Source organism: Melanotaenia boesemani, chromosome 18 (genome assembly GCF_017639745.1).
Source record: "Melanotaenia boesemani isolate fMelBoe1 chromosome 18, fMelBoe1.pri, whole genome shotgun sequence".
Classification (NCBI taxonomy): Eukaryota; Metazoa; Chordata; class Actinopteri; order Atheriniformes; family Melanotaeniidae; genus Melanotaenia; species Melanotaenia boesemani.
The window spans coordinates 16,581,149-16,599,169 of record NC_055699.1 but is presented as its reverse complement, the minus strand read 5'-3'; the positions used below and the strand labels follow the sequence as shown (position 1 = coordinate 16,599,169).

At 38.2% G+C, this 18,021-nt stretch overlaps 3 protein-coding genes across 17 annotated transcripts in view; 1 reads left to right on the top strand and 2 right to left on the bottom strand.

Moving 5' to 3' along the window:
• Positions 1-796: 796 nt before the first annotated feature.
• Positions 797-2,519, bottom strand: LOC121628983 (probable G-protein coupled receptor 141). Its single transcript, XM_041968441.1, has 2 exons — positions 2,400-2,519; positions 797-1,774 (listed from the first exon to the last, which is right to left on the bottom strand). Exon 2 carries the CDS (start codon positions 1,755-1,757, stop codon positions 849-851), a length of 909 nt encoding a protein of 302 aa, XP_041824375.1. The 5' UTR covers positions 1,758-1,774; positions 2,400-2,519; the 3' UTR covers positions 797-848.
• pign (phosphatidylinositol glycan anchor biosynthesis, class N) lies at positions 2,440-17,000 on the bottom strand. 7 transcript variants are annotated; one of them, XM_041968434.1, is made up of 30 exons: positions 16,318-16,621; positions 15,695-15,970; positions 15,401-15,522; positions 15,183-15,281; positions 14,832-14,938; positions 14,403-14,527; positions 14,186-14,316; positions 13,991-14,110; positions 13,851-13,891; positions 13,708-13,767; positions 13,391-13,483; positions 13,136-13,191; positions 12,786-12,864; positions 10,580-10,762; positions 10,330-10,469; positions 9,861-9,960; positions 9,575-9,667; positions 8,422-8,513; positions 7,901-8,006; positions 7,700-7,808; positions 7,437-7,539; positions 7,228-7,330; positions 5,972-6,058; positions 5,836-5,891; positions 5,384-5,459; positions 4,994-5,067; positions 4,858-4,900; positions 4,706-4,758; positions 4,385-4,532; positions 2,440-2,532 (listed from the first exon to the last, which is right to left on the bottom strand). In XM_041968434.1, the coding sequence occupies exons 2-29, from the start codon at positions 15,919-15,921 to the stop codon at positions 4,409-4,411; spliced, it is 2,802 nt and encodes a 933-aa protein (XP_041824368.1). In that variant the 5' UTR covers positions 15,922-15,970; positions 16,318-16,621; the 3' UTR covers positions 2,440-2,532; positions 4,385-4,408. The 7 variants fall into 7 exon arrangements, with proteins under 7 accessions (XP_041824368.1, XP_041824370.1, XP_041824371.1 ...); XM_041968436.1 differs by lacking the exon at positions 2,440-2,532 and adding an exon at positions 16,135-16,245 and having other exon boundaries at positions 3,805-4,532; positions 16,318-16,620; XM_041968437.1 differs by lacking the exon at positions 2,440-2,532 and adding an exon at positions 16,135-16,245 and having other exon boundaries at positions 3,805-4,532; positions 15,695-15,950; positions 16,318-16,620.
• The window catches only part of relch (RAB11 binding and LisH domain, coiled-coil and HEAT repeat containing), a 34,246-nt gene continuing 33,195 nt past the window's right edge, over positions 16,971-18,021 (top strand). For all 9 annotated transcript variants that reach the window (XM_041968431.1, XM_041968429.1, XM_041968428.1 and 6 more), the window contains exon 1: positions 16,971-17,520. In XM_041968431.1, coding sequence (XP_041824365.1) covers positions 17,067-17,520 — 454 coding nt within the window. In that variant the 5' untranslated portion in view covers positions 16,971-17,066. The remainder of the gene's footprint in view (positions 17,521-18,021) is intronic.

Below are 18,021 nucleotides of genomic sequence, written 5' to 3'. Positions count from 1 at the left end.
GTGTGTGTGTGTGTGTGTGTGTGTGTGTGTGTGTGTGTGTGTGTGTGTGTGTGTGTATGTGTGAATGTTAGGCCAGGCTTTTGCCACCACCTCTGAGTGCATGACGCAGGAGATCCAAGAGGTTTGAGGTAATGTTTCACAAAATATTGAGGTAAAATTAATGGTTTGAAACATTTATTTTTCTTCTCAGGTATTAAACTGAACATTCAATTTCATAAGACAATGGCTAGCTTTTAGCAAATACAGTAAAATACAGTTTAAAAAAATAAGTTTTGGCTCCCTATTTTAAAGACTAACATTGCAATTCCATCACAATTCAAGCACAAACCAGCAGATGGCAGGAGTACATTCATTTCCAGTTCAACCAAAATGAAAAAATACTGACTTTTCCCCCTCAAGATAACAAATTAAGTACAAATTTTACTAAACAGACGTTTAGTTTAAAGAGCAACTTAAATAATTTACTCTGTTGCAAGATGCAAGATATACAATCTCCACTCCTCTGTTTGGTAAACTATCAAACAAGTGAAAAGCGGCAATAATTACAAAAATAATACTTAAAGAAACAAATATTAAATAATAAAAACTGCAGATTGCAATACAGTAAATACAGTGAACGATCTAATAAAGCAGAATTAAGGCTGACTGCTGGCGCTTGGATGAAAGCTTTAGTCTTTTTATGGTTTTTAAAATTAACAAAACAACACACAAAGAAACAATAATAATAAATGAACACTGTAATAATTGTTCCTATGCGCTTTTGTATCACATTGTCTGCAAAAAAAAACAAAAAAAAAAAAACAAAAAAAAACAACACAAACTATACGCCATCATTGTACTAAGACTTTTCAAATCGCCCTTCCTGGCATGCACATGTTGCAGGTTCTCCCACCTAAGAAGGTTAGCATGTCCAAACAGTTAAAAGTGGTCAGACTCAGAAACAACTCATTGATGTTCTCCAGTTTGTCAACGTCACTCAAGTAGTAAATCCGGAACATGTGGTAGGGAATGAAACAGATCACCATGATCAGCGCAAAGAAGAGGCTCTTCAGCTGAGCTCCAAAGTCCTGCTGAGAGGTGCATCCTTGCCGATCTTTTCTGTATAAAACCCACAGGACGTTGGTTTGGAGGGCTATTAACACCAGAGCCACGACTATAATCACTGTGCTCATGATGTAGTTGATCACCTTACTGAACTCTGACCCAATGTGTTTTCCAAACTTGAAGCAATGTCCTGTGTTGTTATGTTGGCTGTTATTTCCATTATTGTCTTTGCCGTAGAAGAAATGGATGGTGCAAGGGACTACAACAAGCACAATGAGCCACACCAAAACACTGCAAATCACTGCATGCATTCTCTGGAAGGAAGCTACTTGAGCAGCTTTGTTATAAAACATCAAAAGGCGGGTGACAAGGATGATCACATAGAGGATAAAGGACATGTACATATGGATGTGGATCATAGCGCTCACCATTTTACACCACTCATGGCTCAGTGACCAGACTTCAGTTGCATAATAGTAAATCCTGAAGGGTACAGTGAAAAGGAAAATTAAGTGGGCAAAGATCAGATTGAGTACAGCAATGGAGGTGGTGGACACTGTGCTGGATTTCAAGATGTGCATCATAAGGCTCAGGCTAATGGTACCACAGAGCAGAACCACAGAGTAGATGACCAGGAGGGTTGTGTGGTAGTCGTTATTGTTTTTCTCATCACTTGGTGGATCGGAGGTTTGATAAGAAGGGGTCGTATTCATCGTGGCTGTGGATAAACCTGCTGAAATGAGAAACAAGATAAATAAGAGTAAAGTGAGAAATGTGTAACAGAGTTAAAGAAAATGAAAAAGCAACACATATTTGCTCAGTTTTTTGCTTTTTTTTAATATTAAAAATACTGGCCCAACAAGTTAATGCAACTAAAGTCAGCAGACCTTTCATTAGCCAGATTGAGTTCTTTTCAGTACTTACAAATTCCTCCTCAAGGGAAAGTAAGACAGCATAGAGTTTCTACCACTGGCATCTGAGCCAAAGTAACTTATTTCTATCTCATCAGACCAAAGTATTGACAATTCTAATTATAGCTTTGAATGAAAGTGCAAACATAGTTTCTTAAAGATAATACCTTCAGACACTTTTCCATTAATCTGTTGACAAAGAACTAAAGAGCACCCTCTTCCTTTATTACTAAAATACTACAACTGTCTGACGAGAAACAATCAAATGTCTATCAATTAGATATAGATTGATGGATAAATAGATAACCTGTGCATGGATACGTCATGTTCTGCAAGGCATGAGTTTGAACTTTAGCCACCATATTAACCAACAAGCATGCACTGCAGTTACCAGATTGATATTAAATAAATAAGGAAAATAGCTGAAACTTGATCTTTACTTACCGTTTTGCTTAAAAGAAAACCTGCCAGCTGACTGCTCTTAAATGTCCATGGACGCGTCTGGTCTCCACACTACATCACTTTATCATCATCAGAGCAATAAAACGTTGCACTGGCTGTTGGCATGGCAAAATCGCTAAAGAAAGAAGAAGAAGAAAAGTCTGTCTTTGTAGCAATAGTAGGTGGAAGTTGAAGTTATGAAAATGTAACTGTTTGTGTGTCAGAAACCACCGCCCCTTTTTGCATACCATCAGTCTGCCTCTACCAGAAACAAGAGGCAACTGCGAACACACACACACCCACACATGTTAGCATAACCGCAGAGCTGGCTTCTTCCTCCTTCTGGTTGTCACTACTACATACATACTACTCTTTCTGTATTTCTGTCTTGTATTTTTTTTTTCCTTTTTTTATTTAACACACAATGAAATTCAACCAAAATGATCACATATAATTGTACGTTAATTCAGTTTATTCATTTGATAAATGGTCTTTGCATCTTTCCTATGGCATTACCAGAAGGGTAAACAGTGTTGTGAAACAACAGTGACTACAGAAAAGAAAAAAAAAAATCTTCTAAGTTATTTGTTTCTCAAGAAGCTGACCCAAGTTAATAGTTCATGCAAGCATAACCTTCTAATAGTGAACATTTACCCTACATTGTCAAGTATTGGCTAATTTTAAAGTGAAGTGTGTTACAGTTGATGTTGACATAGGTGTCAGTCCACAAATAACCCAACCAGAACTAAGTCACATAAGCTCTTTTCTGCAACTCTTATGCTAATGTGTTTGCAAGGTACTGTGTGCACTACATTCTGTTTTTGCTATTGAGAAAGGCACACTAAATGGCAGGGATTAACATATAGAGCATCCCACCCCTTCACAGGATATGACATGCAAAAAAAAAAACCAAAAAAGTCAGAATGCTTTTTAATATAACTGTAGTTGTAGCAGCAGGAATAATGTAGAAACTTTTTTTTTTTTTAATGCTTCATCAGTGCAACACCTTAGTGCATTAAACATGTCAAAACAAACTAGAGAAAAAGCCACAGTATTTACCCTGACCACAAAAAATGACACTGTAATGTTGTTAGCACCATATGGTTTATGTTTGAGTTAACATCAAACACAGCCCAACATGCTTCCTGTGTTAACTGGTATCTTTAAAATCTCCCTTGGAGTGAGTGATCTAAGTGTTTTCCAATAAAAAGCTGTTTTTAGTATTTGCCAAACATCGTCCAAGCACGCTCAACAAATTATGATTTCTTTAATTTTTGTTTTGCACAACAAAGGCTTTTTTTCGCCAGATGCATCATTCAAATTTAGGCAATTTCTTCCTGATCAGCTGCAATAGCTACCTGCTAATTCTCTCAAGAAATGTTGGGACTCCTTGAAACTTATTCTTCACTAATTTCCCAACATTTGTATTTACCATAAAATAATTTATTTTAAATTATCCACAACCTCCTTTTAGAAGGCATTAGAAGTCTGTTAAATCCAGAAATGTGGATGGGATTTACTTAGTCTATAGTACATTTATACTAAAATCATGCAATTAGTAAAGACACATGATTTTCTTTTCCCTTCTAAAATTTTATTAACAAATATATACCGATTGTGAGTCAAAACAACATCCTCTTTTCTGTTCCAGTAAACAAGGATGCACATTAGGTACTTTTACAGGAAACAGTGTTACACACTTCAAGGGTTAATGGAGTTATCATTCATAAGATCATACATCTGCACCCTTAGCAAAAGTTTAATTCACAGTCAAACATTAAAGTAGTCTTGGTCACATTAGTCAATGATTAAAGAAAAAATAATACCTTAAGTTATAAAAATACCTTTGTCCAAACACCACAGAGGCCTGGTTTTGCTAAAAGTAATGCATAATTTTGTGTAGTATGCATAAAACACAAAACTACTATTTAAAAAAAAATATAAACAAGATAAATAGGAATATTTATAACCAGCCAATAAATGAACACCTGAAAACATAAATACATGTTCATTTAAGGAAAGTGCATCTTGGGTTTCCTCCACAGGATGAACCTTTTTGATGTGAAAATGTGTGTGACCACACTGAGCAGCATCAGAAAGATCGTCATCGACATCACTATTACATAGTGGCTGATGCTGTGAAAGACCAAAAAATAAAAATTCAATTAAAATGCGCATGTGTATATGTACATTTGGCAGATCTGAGAAAGAACAGCACAAAAAAGGAGGTGGAGGGAGTCTACAAAAAAGTGAGGGTATTAAAATGCTAATTATTAATACTTACAAAGTCAGTTTTCTAGTTAACCTACCTTGTACCAATGTCCAACCAGCTGCCATAGTCCTGCACCATGAAGAAAAAATGCTGAGGAGAAGGAGGAGTTTAAAATTCCTTCTGAAAATCCTTTAGGAAAGATTATTGCATTTGCAAACCAAACTTTCAAACTTGCAAGATATGCCTTACCAGAGCCATCACATCAGAGATAACCAGGACAATTAGGAACAAACTAGAAAATAAATAATGACAAATAAAACAGAATGTAATAAAATGATTGAACTTGCTCTACTATCTTATTTTAGCTGCAGCAGGAAGAGTTTACCTTCTTGATGAGAGCTGAGTTGCAACTTGGATGGTCTCAAATGTACACATCACTATGATGAATGGAATGATAACCTGGAGAGACAAAAGAAAATGAGTGGAAACTTTGGAAAACACGAATACTTCTGAAAAAAGTAATGATGAAAAATCTTTCTATTAGTTATAAAACATCATTAGGCATTGATAGATAAAAAAAGTTTGTTTTTTTATTTAAAAAACCTTTCACAAGAATGTGAAAAGGTGTTGCTTTGGATACACAAAATAGCAAAAGAGGAAGATTAAAACACATTAAACAAACTATATATGTTGGAAAAAGCTTGACAGCAAGACAACATCTCTGCCCTGGAAATGCAGCATATAATATAGAAATAATGTACTTAATAAACAGTACCTTCCACATCATAAGCCCTCCCATGATAAAGGGGTTGAAAACAGTGAGGAAACAATAAACAGAAGCTGGGTCAAAACTAGACAACGGGAGAAAGAAACAAAGAAAGTAAATACACATAATATTACATATTTATATTTATATTACAGCTGGATTAATGCATGGTTATAACTGTCAACCCCCACATGAAGTAAAAAGAAATTCACAATACAAGAGACTGGTTTTTCTAAATGATGCAAATAATGCGGGATCTAGTCTGTGCCATCTTCACAGGCCACTTGTTTCCTTCCTGTATACAAATTATGCTGTGCTAATTATCAGAAAAAACGCAGAACTTCGTTCAAGTCATGCATACCAGACATTCATTTCATCCTGGCTGCAATTATCTTCCAATTTCAGCCATGCAAAACACAACTTTCTGTCGTTCACAACACTCTTACATATAACACATATACCTGTTAATGGATGCAATGTTTCCGGTGCCAAAGAAAGCTGTGATTATAAAAAATACCTGAAGAAATTTTAGTCAAGAAAATATCTAAGGGATGATTAAAATATTTTTTTTTTGTTTGTTTTCAATAAAAAGGATACAAAAAAATATGCTCTTCTGATGTCATCCAGCTTCAGCTGTCTGATCTTGCTGATGTCGATGTTTGATGAGAAATCAATACTGGATAACTGAAAGAAAAAAAAACACAACCAGGTCCACAAATCAACTGAAACACAAATTTATAAAAGCCATGTTCAGATTTTATTTATTTATTGTTTTTTTTTTTTTACTTTAATCCTGTTCCATTTATTTGACTGATTTAACCGCCAGTGTTTTTCCACTGTTGTTACGGATTGTTATATGATTCTTGGCTTATTTGAATTTTTGTCTGTGTGGTACTTTGTTCAGCTTGTATTCAAATTAAAAGTGCTCTATAAATAAAATTGTTATTTAAAGAAGTGAGCACTTTAAAACTGTTTTTCAGAGATAACATGTGTCAACTTGCCTTTACGGGACTATACTATATAAAAGTGAGGTTTTTTTCTATTTTATACAATTGATAAGGTTAACCATCTTAGGTCCCTGATGGTGATAGTTTTTCATTTTGAAAAAAGTCAAAAAGAGTAGCTGTCACGGGTTTTCTTTCACTTTCTTCTCAAACTTCCAAAGAAACCTCGGGTAATCCAAATAAGTAAGTAAAAATGCTTGTGACATTTATTTCCTCAACCTTCTGTGAAAAATATCTAAAATACCAGATAAAATAGTTCAGTTGGCCATATTCCTATTTTAACAGACTTGAGGCTTCCTCTTTTTATACCTTAAGCCCCTCCCACTAGACTCAGTGTCCAAAAGAAAAAAAAATACAAAAAACAATTGAGAAACCAAAAAGACCACATCTTTTTGCACAAAATATTATAAAGGTAACCTTCACATGATTCAATCAGTATTATAAAGAAATATGTCTGTACACCAACATTTATTTCCCCCTAATTAGTACAAACTCAAAACACCTTGAAACCAAAGTCACATGATCCAGGAAAACGACTTTCTATTTAAACACAGCAATATCCTTCTGCTTGGTCTTGCCAAACAAGGCGGGATGCGGCCAGCAGACCATGCGCTGCGAAAACTGGTAAGTGTGTGTGTGAAATGTATTCCTAAACCAGGTGAGAGCCACCAAGTGTGCACCCTGGGCTGCGCTAATCGTACAGACAAGGGTGGGGAAAATACAAAAGGAAAGATGACGTCAGAGAGACTAAATGATGTGTGTGCCGGCATAAGAATATGTGTGTATGTATGTATGCTCCGTGACATATGGATATGAAACATATGTGATCAGGTAGAAGCAAACATCTACCTCTTGCCTGCCAGAGACACCTTGAGCGAGCATGGCCTCCTGTTCAATGTTGATCCACGCAAACATTAACCAAGATAACACAGGAGGGAACAACGCCTCTGACCTAGTCAGGAGAAAACAAAAACATTAAACATTTTCTAGACATTTTGCTGAAGTGATAACTCCAAATAACATTTAACTTGAAGTATTTGATGTGTTTGATGTCTTACCCAGTGCTGAGCAGCAGGTATGTGGATGTGAGAGACAAGAATATACTGAGGAGGCGGTGGAAAAGACGCGTGGAGCTCAGCAAAGGGACAAATATAGAAGATGCTGATAAAAGACGGCAGATGTTTGAACATTGTCTGTCACTTTTTTTTTTGTCTTTTTTTATTTATTTTTGTATTTTGTCAATACATAAAACCTAAACATAAGTGGAATGTCTGCAGCGTTGAACACCAGCAGCATCTTGTGCTTGTTTCCACCCTCCTACCTAATGTGCTCCAGCTGATGATCTGATTAAGAAGTGGCAGGCCCTGCTTCTGCTGCAGGCTGGAGTGTGTCAGAGATGGCACGTACGCACACACACCCACATGGAGCATCTGTTGGGGTTGATGGAAATTATTTTCTCAGCAAATTTAGCAATAAAATCCCACAGACACCCAGACAAAAAAACAAGATGCTTTGTAGCTACCTGAATGAAAAACTGATGTCTGTCACTGAGGTGCAGAGGTGTCCTCTGATGTGATGTCCACAGGAAACAGGCTGAAGTGAGGAGAGCGAGTAGACCTGCACAGGTACTGGGTATACAAACATCACAGGTTTATATATGTCAACTTCATGCATATGCATGTACACTGTGTACAGCTACTGCTGTTAATAAGCAGTTCATTTAAGATTGTCTGCCTCCAACTTCTCTATAGAAATACTATTATGTGGGGTTTAAAGAGGAAAAGTACATATTTATTTAGTTTGATATCTTTAAATCTTTAAAATCAGAATATTGATTCCAACAACAAAAATATTTGTTGATCTCCGAAAAATTATTTCCCTGTTTGTGACGACACTTCAGTATTGCTGAAGACATTTTCTTTGGTATAGTGATGTTAAATATTTCGTTGTAACTGACCTGACCTAAATATAATTTCTGAGTATCATCATAGAACATTGTGATTAACATTCTTATAAACGGAAACAAATAAAGGAAGTACTCACACCAGATGTAGGTTAGGCTCTCTACCCACAACTGGCATCAAGGGAAAAGCAGCCAAACACAGACAGCCCAGAAACCAGTTCAGTGAACGAAACTACCCAGGAACAGAGACAAAAATAACTGTCAGCAGTAATTATCACAAGTTAAGAAGCTGTGGCATTTGTTGAATTCAATGAGCACTTGAAACATAGCAGCTACAGATAAAGTGCTACATAGACAGCAGGCACTTACTGACCACGTCTGTTTACATCACACCTACAAACGGGTGTTTTCATCAGTTTCAGCTTAAAATGTTCACACACAATCTGCTTTAAACATAACTGCAAAAATTATGAACGTAACTATCGGCGCACCAGAGGCTTCACCTCAGGTTTTGGGAGTTCTGAGTGCTGGATGTTTCTCTGCAAAGTTCCATATCTTCAGGTCTTATATTTTGTTTGAACACACACTTTCAGAGTAGAAACTATTATGTATATTTATATTAATATTAAATATATAATTGCTTTTACAGAAAAAAGTAGTGTTTTAAGACCAAAAATATTATGTTTTCTGGCATTATTACTGTAGAGCAGTGGTTTCCAACCTGGCGTCCGGGACCCCCAAAGAGCACAGGGGTTCCCTATTTTGTCCCTATTTTAAGGGGGAAAAAAGTAAGGCTGTATGTTGTTCATTTCACTTTGGCTTTATCAAATGACAGGACTCAACCGGAATATATTATTTATGGTGAGAATCTCACCTGTGAAATCCTAAAACCAAGCATGGTTCCAGCACAGGATGGAGCAGGGGGTCCATGGCATTTTAGTATACGCATGAAGGGGGTCCCTGAGGAAAAAGGTTGGGAACCACTGCTGCAGAGGATTCTGAAGCATTTAACCCATATATCAAATTATGTAGTAACATCTGGTTTGGAAATCTAAGAACAGTTACAATGATGGACAGAAGTTCTGATGAAAGCAAAACATGTTACATAAAACTAGAGAATTTTCCATAGTGTTTTCATTTCTTTTCTTTATGGAAAACCCCAGGCTTTATTGGTAAACTTCCTGGAAGGACGCTTTCTTCCATACAGGAGAAAATAAACTATGGAAATAAAAAATAACATGCCTTTTCCGGGTTTAATTTCACTCCAGGAACATTATTTGATGTTTATGTTACCTTGGCCTTGCCAAAAAGTCCCAATAGGAGGGGCCACAGAGAGAGGATAGCCAGGCCTACAGTCAGCATGGCGCGATGGAAGAAACTCACCACCTGGGGGCAGCAGAGTTACAGCCACTGAGGATACAAACAGCTCTCCTAATAACCACCATATACTGTACATACTGGAGATAAAACTGTGTGATCAAACTAACTAATTAATGGCTTATTTTGCTTATTTTCAGTAATAAAGAGTTATATGTTTATCTATACATAAGCAGAAATATTTGCTTTAGGAAACACCTACCAGCAACTCGATGCCAAAGGCCACCAGCAAAAAGTAGCCCAAACATTTCCACAATGGCAGGGAGGGGGCTGACCGAATCAAGTCTATGAGAGCTCCAGATCTTAAAAAGGGATCATAAATAAAATTACTTTTCCTGTTAAAAAAAGAAGAAAAACTATGTCCCTTCTTTTAGTTTACAGAGGAGCAAAATGAATGGAAACACCCCTTCAAAGAGCGTAAATATCACTTATTTTTACTCCTGTGCTTGACATAGAAGTAAAAATCTGAAATGTAAATGAGATCTGCTTTTTGAATTCGATTATGTGATCTCTGCAAATGTGATGAATAGCCTGTCTGACTGCTCCATCACTCTCAAAGAACTTCAAATATGAATCTAAATGTTTGACTGTAATTATAGGTGATGTATATTTGTGGATATGTGTTACATTGTCAACTAGTTTCCATTTTTTTTTGCTTGTATTTGACTCACTCTTTAAAAACAGAGTACCACACAGGGACAGGCAGCAGGCAGTAAACATAGTAAGTTATTGGGCTTCTTTGGATGAGCAGGAACGTAGCGATCACCACTGCCACGCATAAACACAGCCTTGCCAAATTATGACTGGGAATCTGCACACACAGAACAGGAATACCAACTTAACAAGACTTTCAAGTTTCATGAACCAGTTTTGGGGGAAAATTAATCTGAATAGGCAAGAATTACACATCAGCAGCCTAACCTGTTTAGTGAGATTAGGATGTCTGTTGAGGCTGGCGTGAGTTCTCAGTATGATTAGGATGACATATGAGGTCCAGCCTACAAATCCTAGAACCACACTGCAGCCCAGAAAGAAGCGGTCGTAGGTGTGGTAGTAGACCAGTCCTTCCAGAGAGAGGGATATCAGAGACTGGCACAGAGAGATCTGACAGGACAGAGAACAGGCTAAGTCAAGGGGAGTGCTTTGATAAATATTGCATGGAGAAAAGGAACATTTAATAAAAAATAAATAAATAAAAAAAAGAGACAAATCCATCTGTTGCAGCTATATTTATTATATGTTTTATTTGTTTGTATCAGTAAGTGGTTGATATGACATCAGTTTGATGCATTAAAGCATCAAAAATAATCTTACTTAGAAATTGATTTACCTACTAATTATGGGTGCCAATGCTGTAAGGCAATGGCAACATATTGCTATTGCCTTTTTTTCTCCGCTCAAAACTTTGGCGGCTATCTCCTCCTACAGCTTTCACTCTACCCCCACAAAAGTTACATCAATCTGTGCGTCTCGATCGGGACATGTGTGGTATGACTTTTCTCGTACAAAAGTCTGGCGGTTCTCGAGTAAATCGCAATAAACCGCGATTTTTTGGAGACCTGTTTTCCCATAGGAATGAATGGGATTTGGCTCTGAGCAGCCCGAAAAACATAGGTCACTTTGGAAGCCTACAGCTCAGCCATATCTTCACCTAGAAACACCATTCAAAGTTTAAACGGGTCACGAAAGATAAACCTATCACTGGCCCGAAGGGCATTTTCATGTCTCTTACAGTTTGTTCACAATCACTGTTGAAGTTTTAGCAAAAAGTGCCAAAATCCTCTCCCTCTGCCTCCCTCTAGCTTTTGCTTCAAAAAGACATGCTTAAACAAAGTTCTCTCACGGCCAGAGTTTTTGCTCTACAGACACAATTTTTACATCAAAACGTAGGTTTTTTTGTTGGCTTCAATTTATCAGGAGCTCATTTTGGGCTAGGACGTACAGATTTGGAGCTATGAGGCTCAGAAAGACACAAAGTCTTTTCTCCCCACTCAGAATCCCCATTGATGGAACCATGTTTTAAAACTGCTGCCATTTAAGTTCTGTTTGCAGTACAGTGACAAGACTTATATCCTCGTGTCCCTCAAAGCCTTCTGCACCTAACGGTGAAAGAATTATTTTCATATGTATTACGGTTTGCTTTCAGCAGCAAGAAGTTCGGAGGCTTGCACACAGTGACTTCACAGTGCCATGTGTGTGTATGTGTAACCTGAGCCTGCCTGTCTGCTGCTATGGGGGAAAGGGTGGGGGCATGGTTGCCATGGCAGCACTCTCAGCTGCTGTCATTGCAAAGAGCTACTGTTTAGCCCTTTCATACCTGTCAATCTGCAGATTTTGCAATCATGCAAAGATTAAACTTTTAATTTTCTCTGTCACTTTTCATCCTGTACACATCTAGATATCCCCCCCCCACAAAAACAGGAAGTGACTCTAACTCTGGACTGGGTTGACCAAAGAACTTGAAACTTGCCAGTTTTATTGAAAGTCCCTATCTAAACATTTCTGCACATGAACAATGACTACAGCGCCACCTAGTGGCCGCCTGATTTCTGCAGATTTTCCGATCACGCTGATGTTTGGCAGTTTTCATCTGACACCCGATCCGAGCACGCTCGTGCACGCGCGGCGACTGCGGCGCCACCTAGTGGCCGTACGGGAATATTTAACGGCATCGCATTCACCGGCGGGTTTGCCTCCGTCTCGCGCCGTCTCCCTCGCGCCGGCTGGCTCCCTCGCGGCGGCCGCGCGGCCGGCACACCAGGGGGCGGCGGGGCGACCGGCGCATTGGCACCCATCAAAATTTCTTTGAAATTTTCTAGTTTATTCTTTTAGCTTTCTTTTGCATGATCGTTTTCCATTTAAATGTCTGATTAATAAAATTTTATGTCCATATTTTAGTTGTTTTTATGTGGTTTATTATGAATGGAAATGATTTAGTTAAATCAGCATGTGGCATCGTCTCCTTTCGATCGCCGTCTCCTGAATCGAATCTAATCAAGTCAAACTGAAATAATACTGTGGGAGAAATTGAAAAATTGCCAAATACTGAATCAATATAATATTGTATTTTGATCAAACTTGTGATTTACACACCTTTAAACTACACATTTTTCCCCCTTATACTTACAGCCTCATGGAACTTCTCTAGTTGAATCAGTATTCGGGCCTTCTGGGTGAATTCTGCTTGTTTGGACTCGGTCAGGAGTCTGGAAAATAAGCAAAAACAAAGCAAGAAAGATGGTGTGAAAATGTTATTTAAATGTGGTCTTGATCACAACTAGATAAGGGCGAATGGTTTGCCTTAACACAAACATAAAAGCTGATCTAAAAAAAAAAAGAAGAGTATTCATTTCCCTAATTATTTTCATTAAAAAAAAGAATAAAAAAAAAATAAGACTGAAAAACTCTTGCAAAAAAATATCTATTCATTGACTGACCCCACCCTTTGTACAGGATATTTACTGTTATTGTACTTACTGGTACGGCGTGAAGAGAAAAGACAAAGTAGTTTCCTGTTTCTGCTTCATTTTCATCTATAAAAAAACAAAAATATCTAAGTTACTATACGTAATTACAGCATCAAATGTTTTGACATGTCACATCATGCTGAAAGCTAAAAAGTTACAAACTAAGTGTCCAAAACAGATCTAAACATGGCTTTAATTTTCTTCTTAGGACTAGAATCAAATCAACACACCAGCTCCTAAATAACAAAAATGCCTGCTGTGTTACCTTAAACTGCTCCAGTACTTGGATAGCATTAGAGTACATGCTCTCTGCCTTGAACTGGTTGCTGTTGTTCAGGTAGAGGAGAGGTAACACACCCTGAGCAGGCACAAATAACACATTTAGATTTTCAGAACATGTCAGAGTATGGATTAAGATACTTCAAATATTTTATTACACATAAAATCTGTTAAATTGTTTTTGTAACCACTTATATGTACATAAAAAAGTCAGTGTTGACATATCTAGTAATGCAACTTGGTTTATACAACTTAATAAAAAACAACTAGATTATTTCCTCTGTTGTTTATCTACTGACTTACAACTGAGTTAACAGGGATGGGCAAACCAATGAGAGAAGCCATGAGTGGAGCAATATCTGCCTGGAGAAATAAAAGGAGAGCATAAGATTAAAACTGATTAATGACAGCCATATTCTTCCAAAGGGCCTTTTTGTGATCTTTACCTGGTTGACATCAACTCTACGAATGTGCTCCAATTTCCAATCTGAGAAAAGCAGCAGGAAAAAAAAAAAAAAAAACAGAACTCAACAAAACATATGTAAAAACTGGAGGATAAAGTATGTTTTAAAAACTGATTCAGTACCTTTTAGGTATCCATCCTTGTATGGTTGAGGTTCTGTGACTCTTTGGGCGTTATTAACTCCAGCTCCCCACACCACTAAAGGAGTGAGTGTCTCAGAAGGGTGGCCTGCTCCGTGGGATCCTGTAAGCATATGTATGCAAGTTTTTTAGCAGTGAATTAATATACTTTCTAATTATTTCACCACAAAAGTCTTACCCCAGTTTGTCATGCCATGATCAGAGGTAAACACATATGCTGTTCTGCCATCATAACCAAAGAAGTCCTCTATAACAGACACAATCTCAGCTACACCCATGTCCACCAGACGAATATTGTCTAAGTATTCTCTGCACAAAAGACAAAGTACAAAATTCATGAGTGAATGCTGATTTGGAGGAATCTGAGTTGAGAAAACTCAAAGAAACGTACTTACTGTGACATTGGTCTGTGAGCATGTCCATTAGTGTCAATGCCAAGCAGATGTAGAAAGAATACATTCTTATCCTCAAGTAGACTGGCCTTCAGAGTGGAGTTAGACTTCGCTGACTGAAAAAGGGACTGGTGCAAAGAGAAAATGTTGTTTGATGCCTTCTTAAAATAATTGTGCAAATCCTCTTTCACAGCAGCAACATATGCTACTGCTTGCTATCCTCTGTTTCCTAATAAAATGAAAACAGGAGTGTAGCCATCTGAAAAGAATAAAAATGGCTTCACACTTAGAGCATGAACTGTTTAAGAACAAAGTCAATATGTGTTTTACATCAGCAAGTTTTTTTTCATAAACTATTTTAGAGGCCTATTTAATTACTATGAATTATCATAGGCAACAATTATATTTTTTTCAGTATTTCCACCACCGTACTTTGACTTGAGTGAAAACCCAGCTGTCCAGCCTGGAGGCATCTGTGGAGGCAAAGTCCTCCTCCACAGCTGGATATGTGTGGGTGTACACATGGTCTCCAGTGGCACCTGGAAAAAGCAGGAAATTACATTAAAATTTTTTTCAAGTTATTTAATTCTTTTACAATCCAAACATCTAAAAAGGAATGAAATAACAGTATAAATAATGTGATAACAAATCCTCACAAATGCATTATTAGCTAAAGTTTGTTTTGTTTTTCTATACATGTCATTATCTGTGACATTTTGTTTTTGTAAGAACTAGTGTTTGTGTTTAAATTGGTGATCTTTATGGAAGCGTGAGGGCATGCACCTTTAGCGAACATAGGCAAGATATCAGGGCTTCCCCAGCACCAGGTGTTTCTGCTCTCATTAAACACTGAATCAAACTCCACAGGATTCTCCTTCCAGCCTGAAAATATGCACAAAAACAGAAGCAAGCATGAAGGGCTACCACAGTGCAACACCACAGAGATGTTCTGAAGCAGATGGAAATAAAATCATTCTAGTTTGTTGTGGACAGTGACTCACCTTTAGCAACTGCACTAACGTCCTCATAGAAGCCTGCGATAAGGGCAACATGACCAGGCCGGGACTCAGTGGGCACACGTGTGTGTGATACACCCCAGGTACCAGTCTTTTCTATTACACCCCTGATATTAGGAAACAGCGACACATGTGCTTGTTGCTAATGAGTTATAGACAAAGCCCCAGAAAGAAAAATCACACTTGTAAAGCTAAAAATGGTAAAACATACTGTTCCAAGCACAGAATTAATAAACCCACAAACACTCTACATGACAGATTTTAAATCAGTTTTCTGACCTGAGGTATGGAGTCCTAGATGAGCCATTGGGGAGCAGAGTGAAGAGACTGTCAGCTCTGAGGCCATCTGCCACCACTAGGACCAGTCTGGAAGCAGGGGGTGAAACTGGTGTTATCTGGGGTGTCATGCCATGGACCAGGGGTGACGTGAAGTAGATGTCAAAAATGGATAGGAAGAAGACTACATGGACTGTCAGTCCAACCAGGAAAAAGGTAATCATCCTCATTTTGACTGCCACGAACAACTGTGAAGAGACTAGAGATGGAGGAGTAAATCTTTTTAACGTAAATGCAAAAAGACAGAGAAAAAAACAATGACAGAATTAAGTATGGGAACTGAGAACTGAAAGTAGTACAGTCATGGCTTTTCATTCAAGATTTAAAAGTTACATCCAACACTATCAGCTTTAGTATAACACAAGTTAAGCCAAAGTATTTACCATGGAAAGGCTGCTTAAGCGAAGGTCTAATCCGTTTACCATGTCATTTGCCAATGTCCAAAAATGTCACACTTAATTGCGGCAAATTTAGCTGGAATCTGTGCCAGAATACTATCAAAATGTTGGGAAACAATCAACTACTTATTAAAACATAAAAAAAACAAAAAAACAAAACTATCGTACCTGCATGTAGCGTCAATGGGACCCTAATAAAGAACTTGTGATGCTGTCTTGTGTGTCATGAATCGTTGTCAACCACTATTCCGCATTTGGGCCATTCATTTGTTAGATAGACTAAAAAAGGACTTATCTTTGGTTCAATCTTCGTAGATGACCCATTATACGTCCAGAGAAACAGACAGATTGAGAGAGATGGTTCGAAACTAGATCAACTTAATCTATAAGTGGTTGCTTTTACAAAACCTACTGTCGCTCTCTCTAATAAGATTACTACAAGGAAAACAGGCACCACGAGCATTCACTTCCTTGTTGTGATTCCGACTTTGTTGACGCGTGTGCTTTACAGCTGAATTATGGGTAATGTAGTTAAAGTACATTTGATCTTTTAGTATGATTTATCTTAAAATATTACGAGAATAAACAACTTATAGTTTTGTTATTTTACTATTTCTATTACAGTATAGTATAAATGGACACAACTTGCATACATATTTTGACAATATATAAATTAGCATTAGCTGTCAGCTCTCAAAGGTGCCCTGCCCAGTTACCTCTGTCATATCCAATTATTTTCGGTTATCCCACGAAAGAGGCGGGCTTCAGGGTAACGTACCTCTAATTTAGCCAATCATCGTTTCGCAACCCCTTCCCTTGCAAAAAGCCACCTACACCTCTATCCATTCAGGAAGAAGCGGGTCTGATTTGCTTAGCTAGCTTAGATTGCTAAAGAAAAAAATCTTTATAGTGGAAAAATGGCGTCGGTCAACCCGTTTAATCTCAGTGATTCTGAAGAAGAAGCTGAAAGACGGCCTAATGAAAAAGTTGACACAGAGAGAAGCCCGAGTGACGGGGCGCCAGGGCCACCGCCAGGCAATCCCTTCTCCCCGCCTGCAGACGTCGAACCTCCGACGCTCCTGCTGTCTAGCAACCGGACAAGCCCCAGTGGTGAGGGCATCTCGCTGTCGGCCGCGACCATCTCCGCTATGGCAGGCACCGCCGAGACACGGGTCTCTGCGGATGTCATCGCTGCTCAGCTATTACGGGATCAATACATTCTAACGGCCCTTGAGTTTCACACTGAACTGTTGGAAGCCGGTAGAGAGCTTCCGCGGCTGAGGGATTATTTCTCTAACCCTGGCAACTTCGAGCGACAGAGCGGCACTCCACCTGCCAAAGACCAGGTACTTGGACCTGGAGGACCATTGAGTAAGTAACATTAGATCCCCCCCGATGCTACACGTAGCAGGTCGCATGCGCTATATTTAATGTTTCATTACACATAGACAACACACTAGCTAGCTAACGTTAGCTTGAAACGCGATTTTGGAAGTCAATTGATCTTGAAGTATCAGCTTGCTGCTCTTGCTCTGTCGCTCGAGGGCCGCGGTCATCAAACGGATTTTATGGGTCACTTGTCTTTGCAAAAAGAATAAAGCACAAGGAAACTACAGAAACGCGATAAGATCTAACAACCTGTCAGCTTGCTTAAAGTAGATGGATGGTATGAACGGATGCGTGATATCGTGACAAACCTGTAACCATCGCCCCAGTGCAACTGATTAATGTGAGAAACACCCCTTTCTCCAGGCCACCGTGAGGTCAGAGTTTAGGATCAGTTGCAAAAAAGACAAAAGAATAGCAGGGTTAATGCACCTCCTGCTTATGAAATTATGCATTTACTGTCATTACTCAGATGCCAATAAAGCT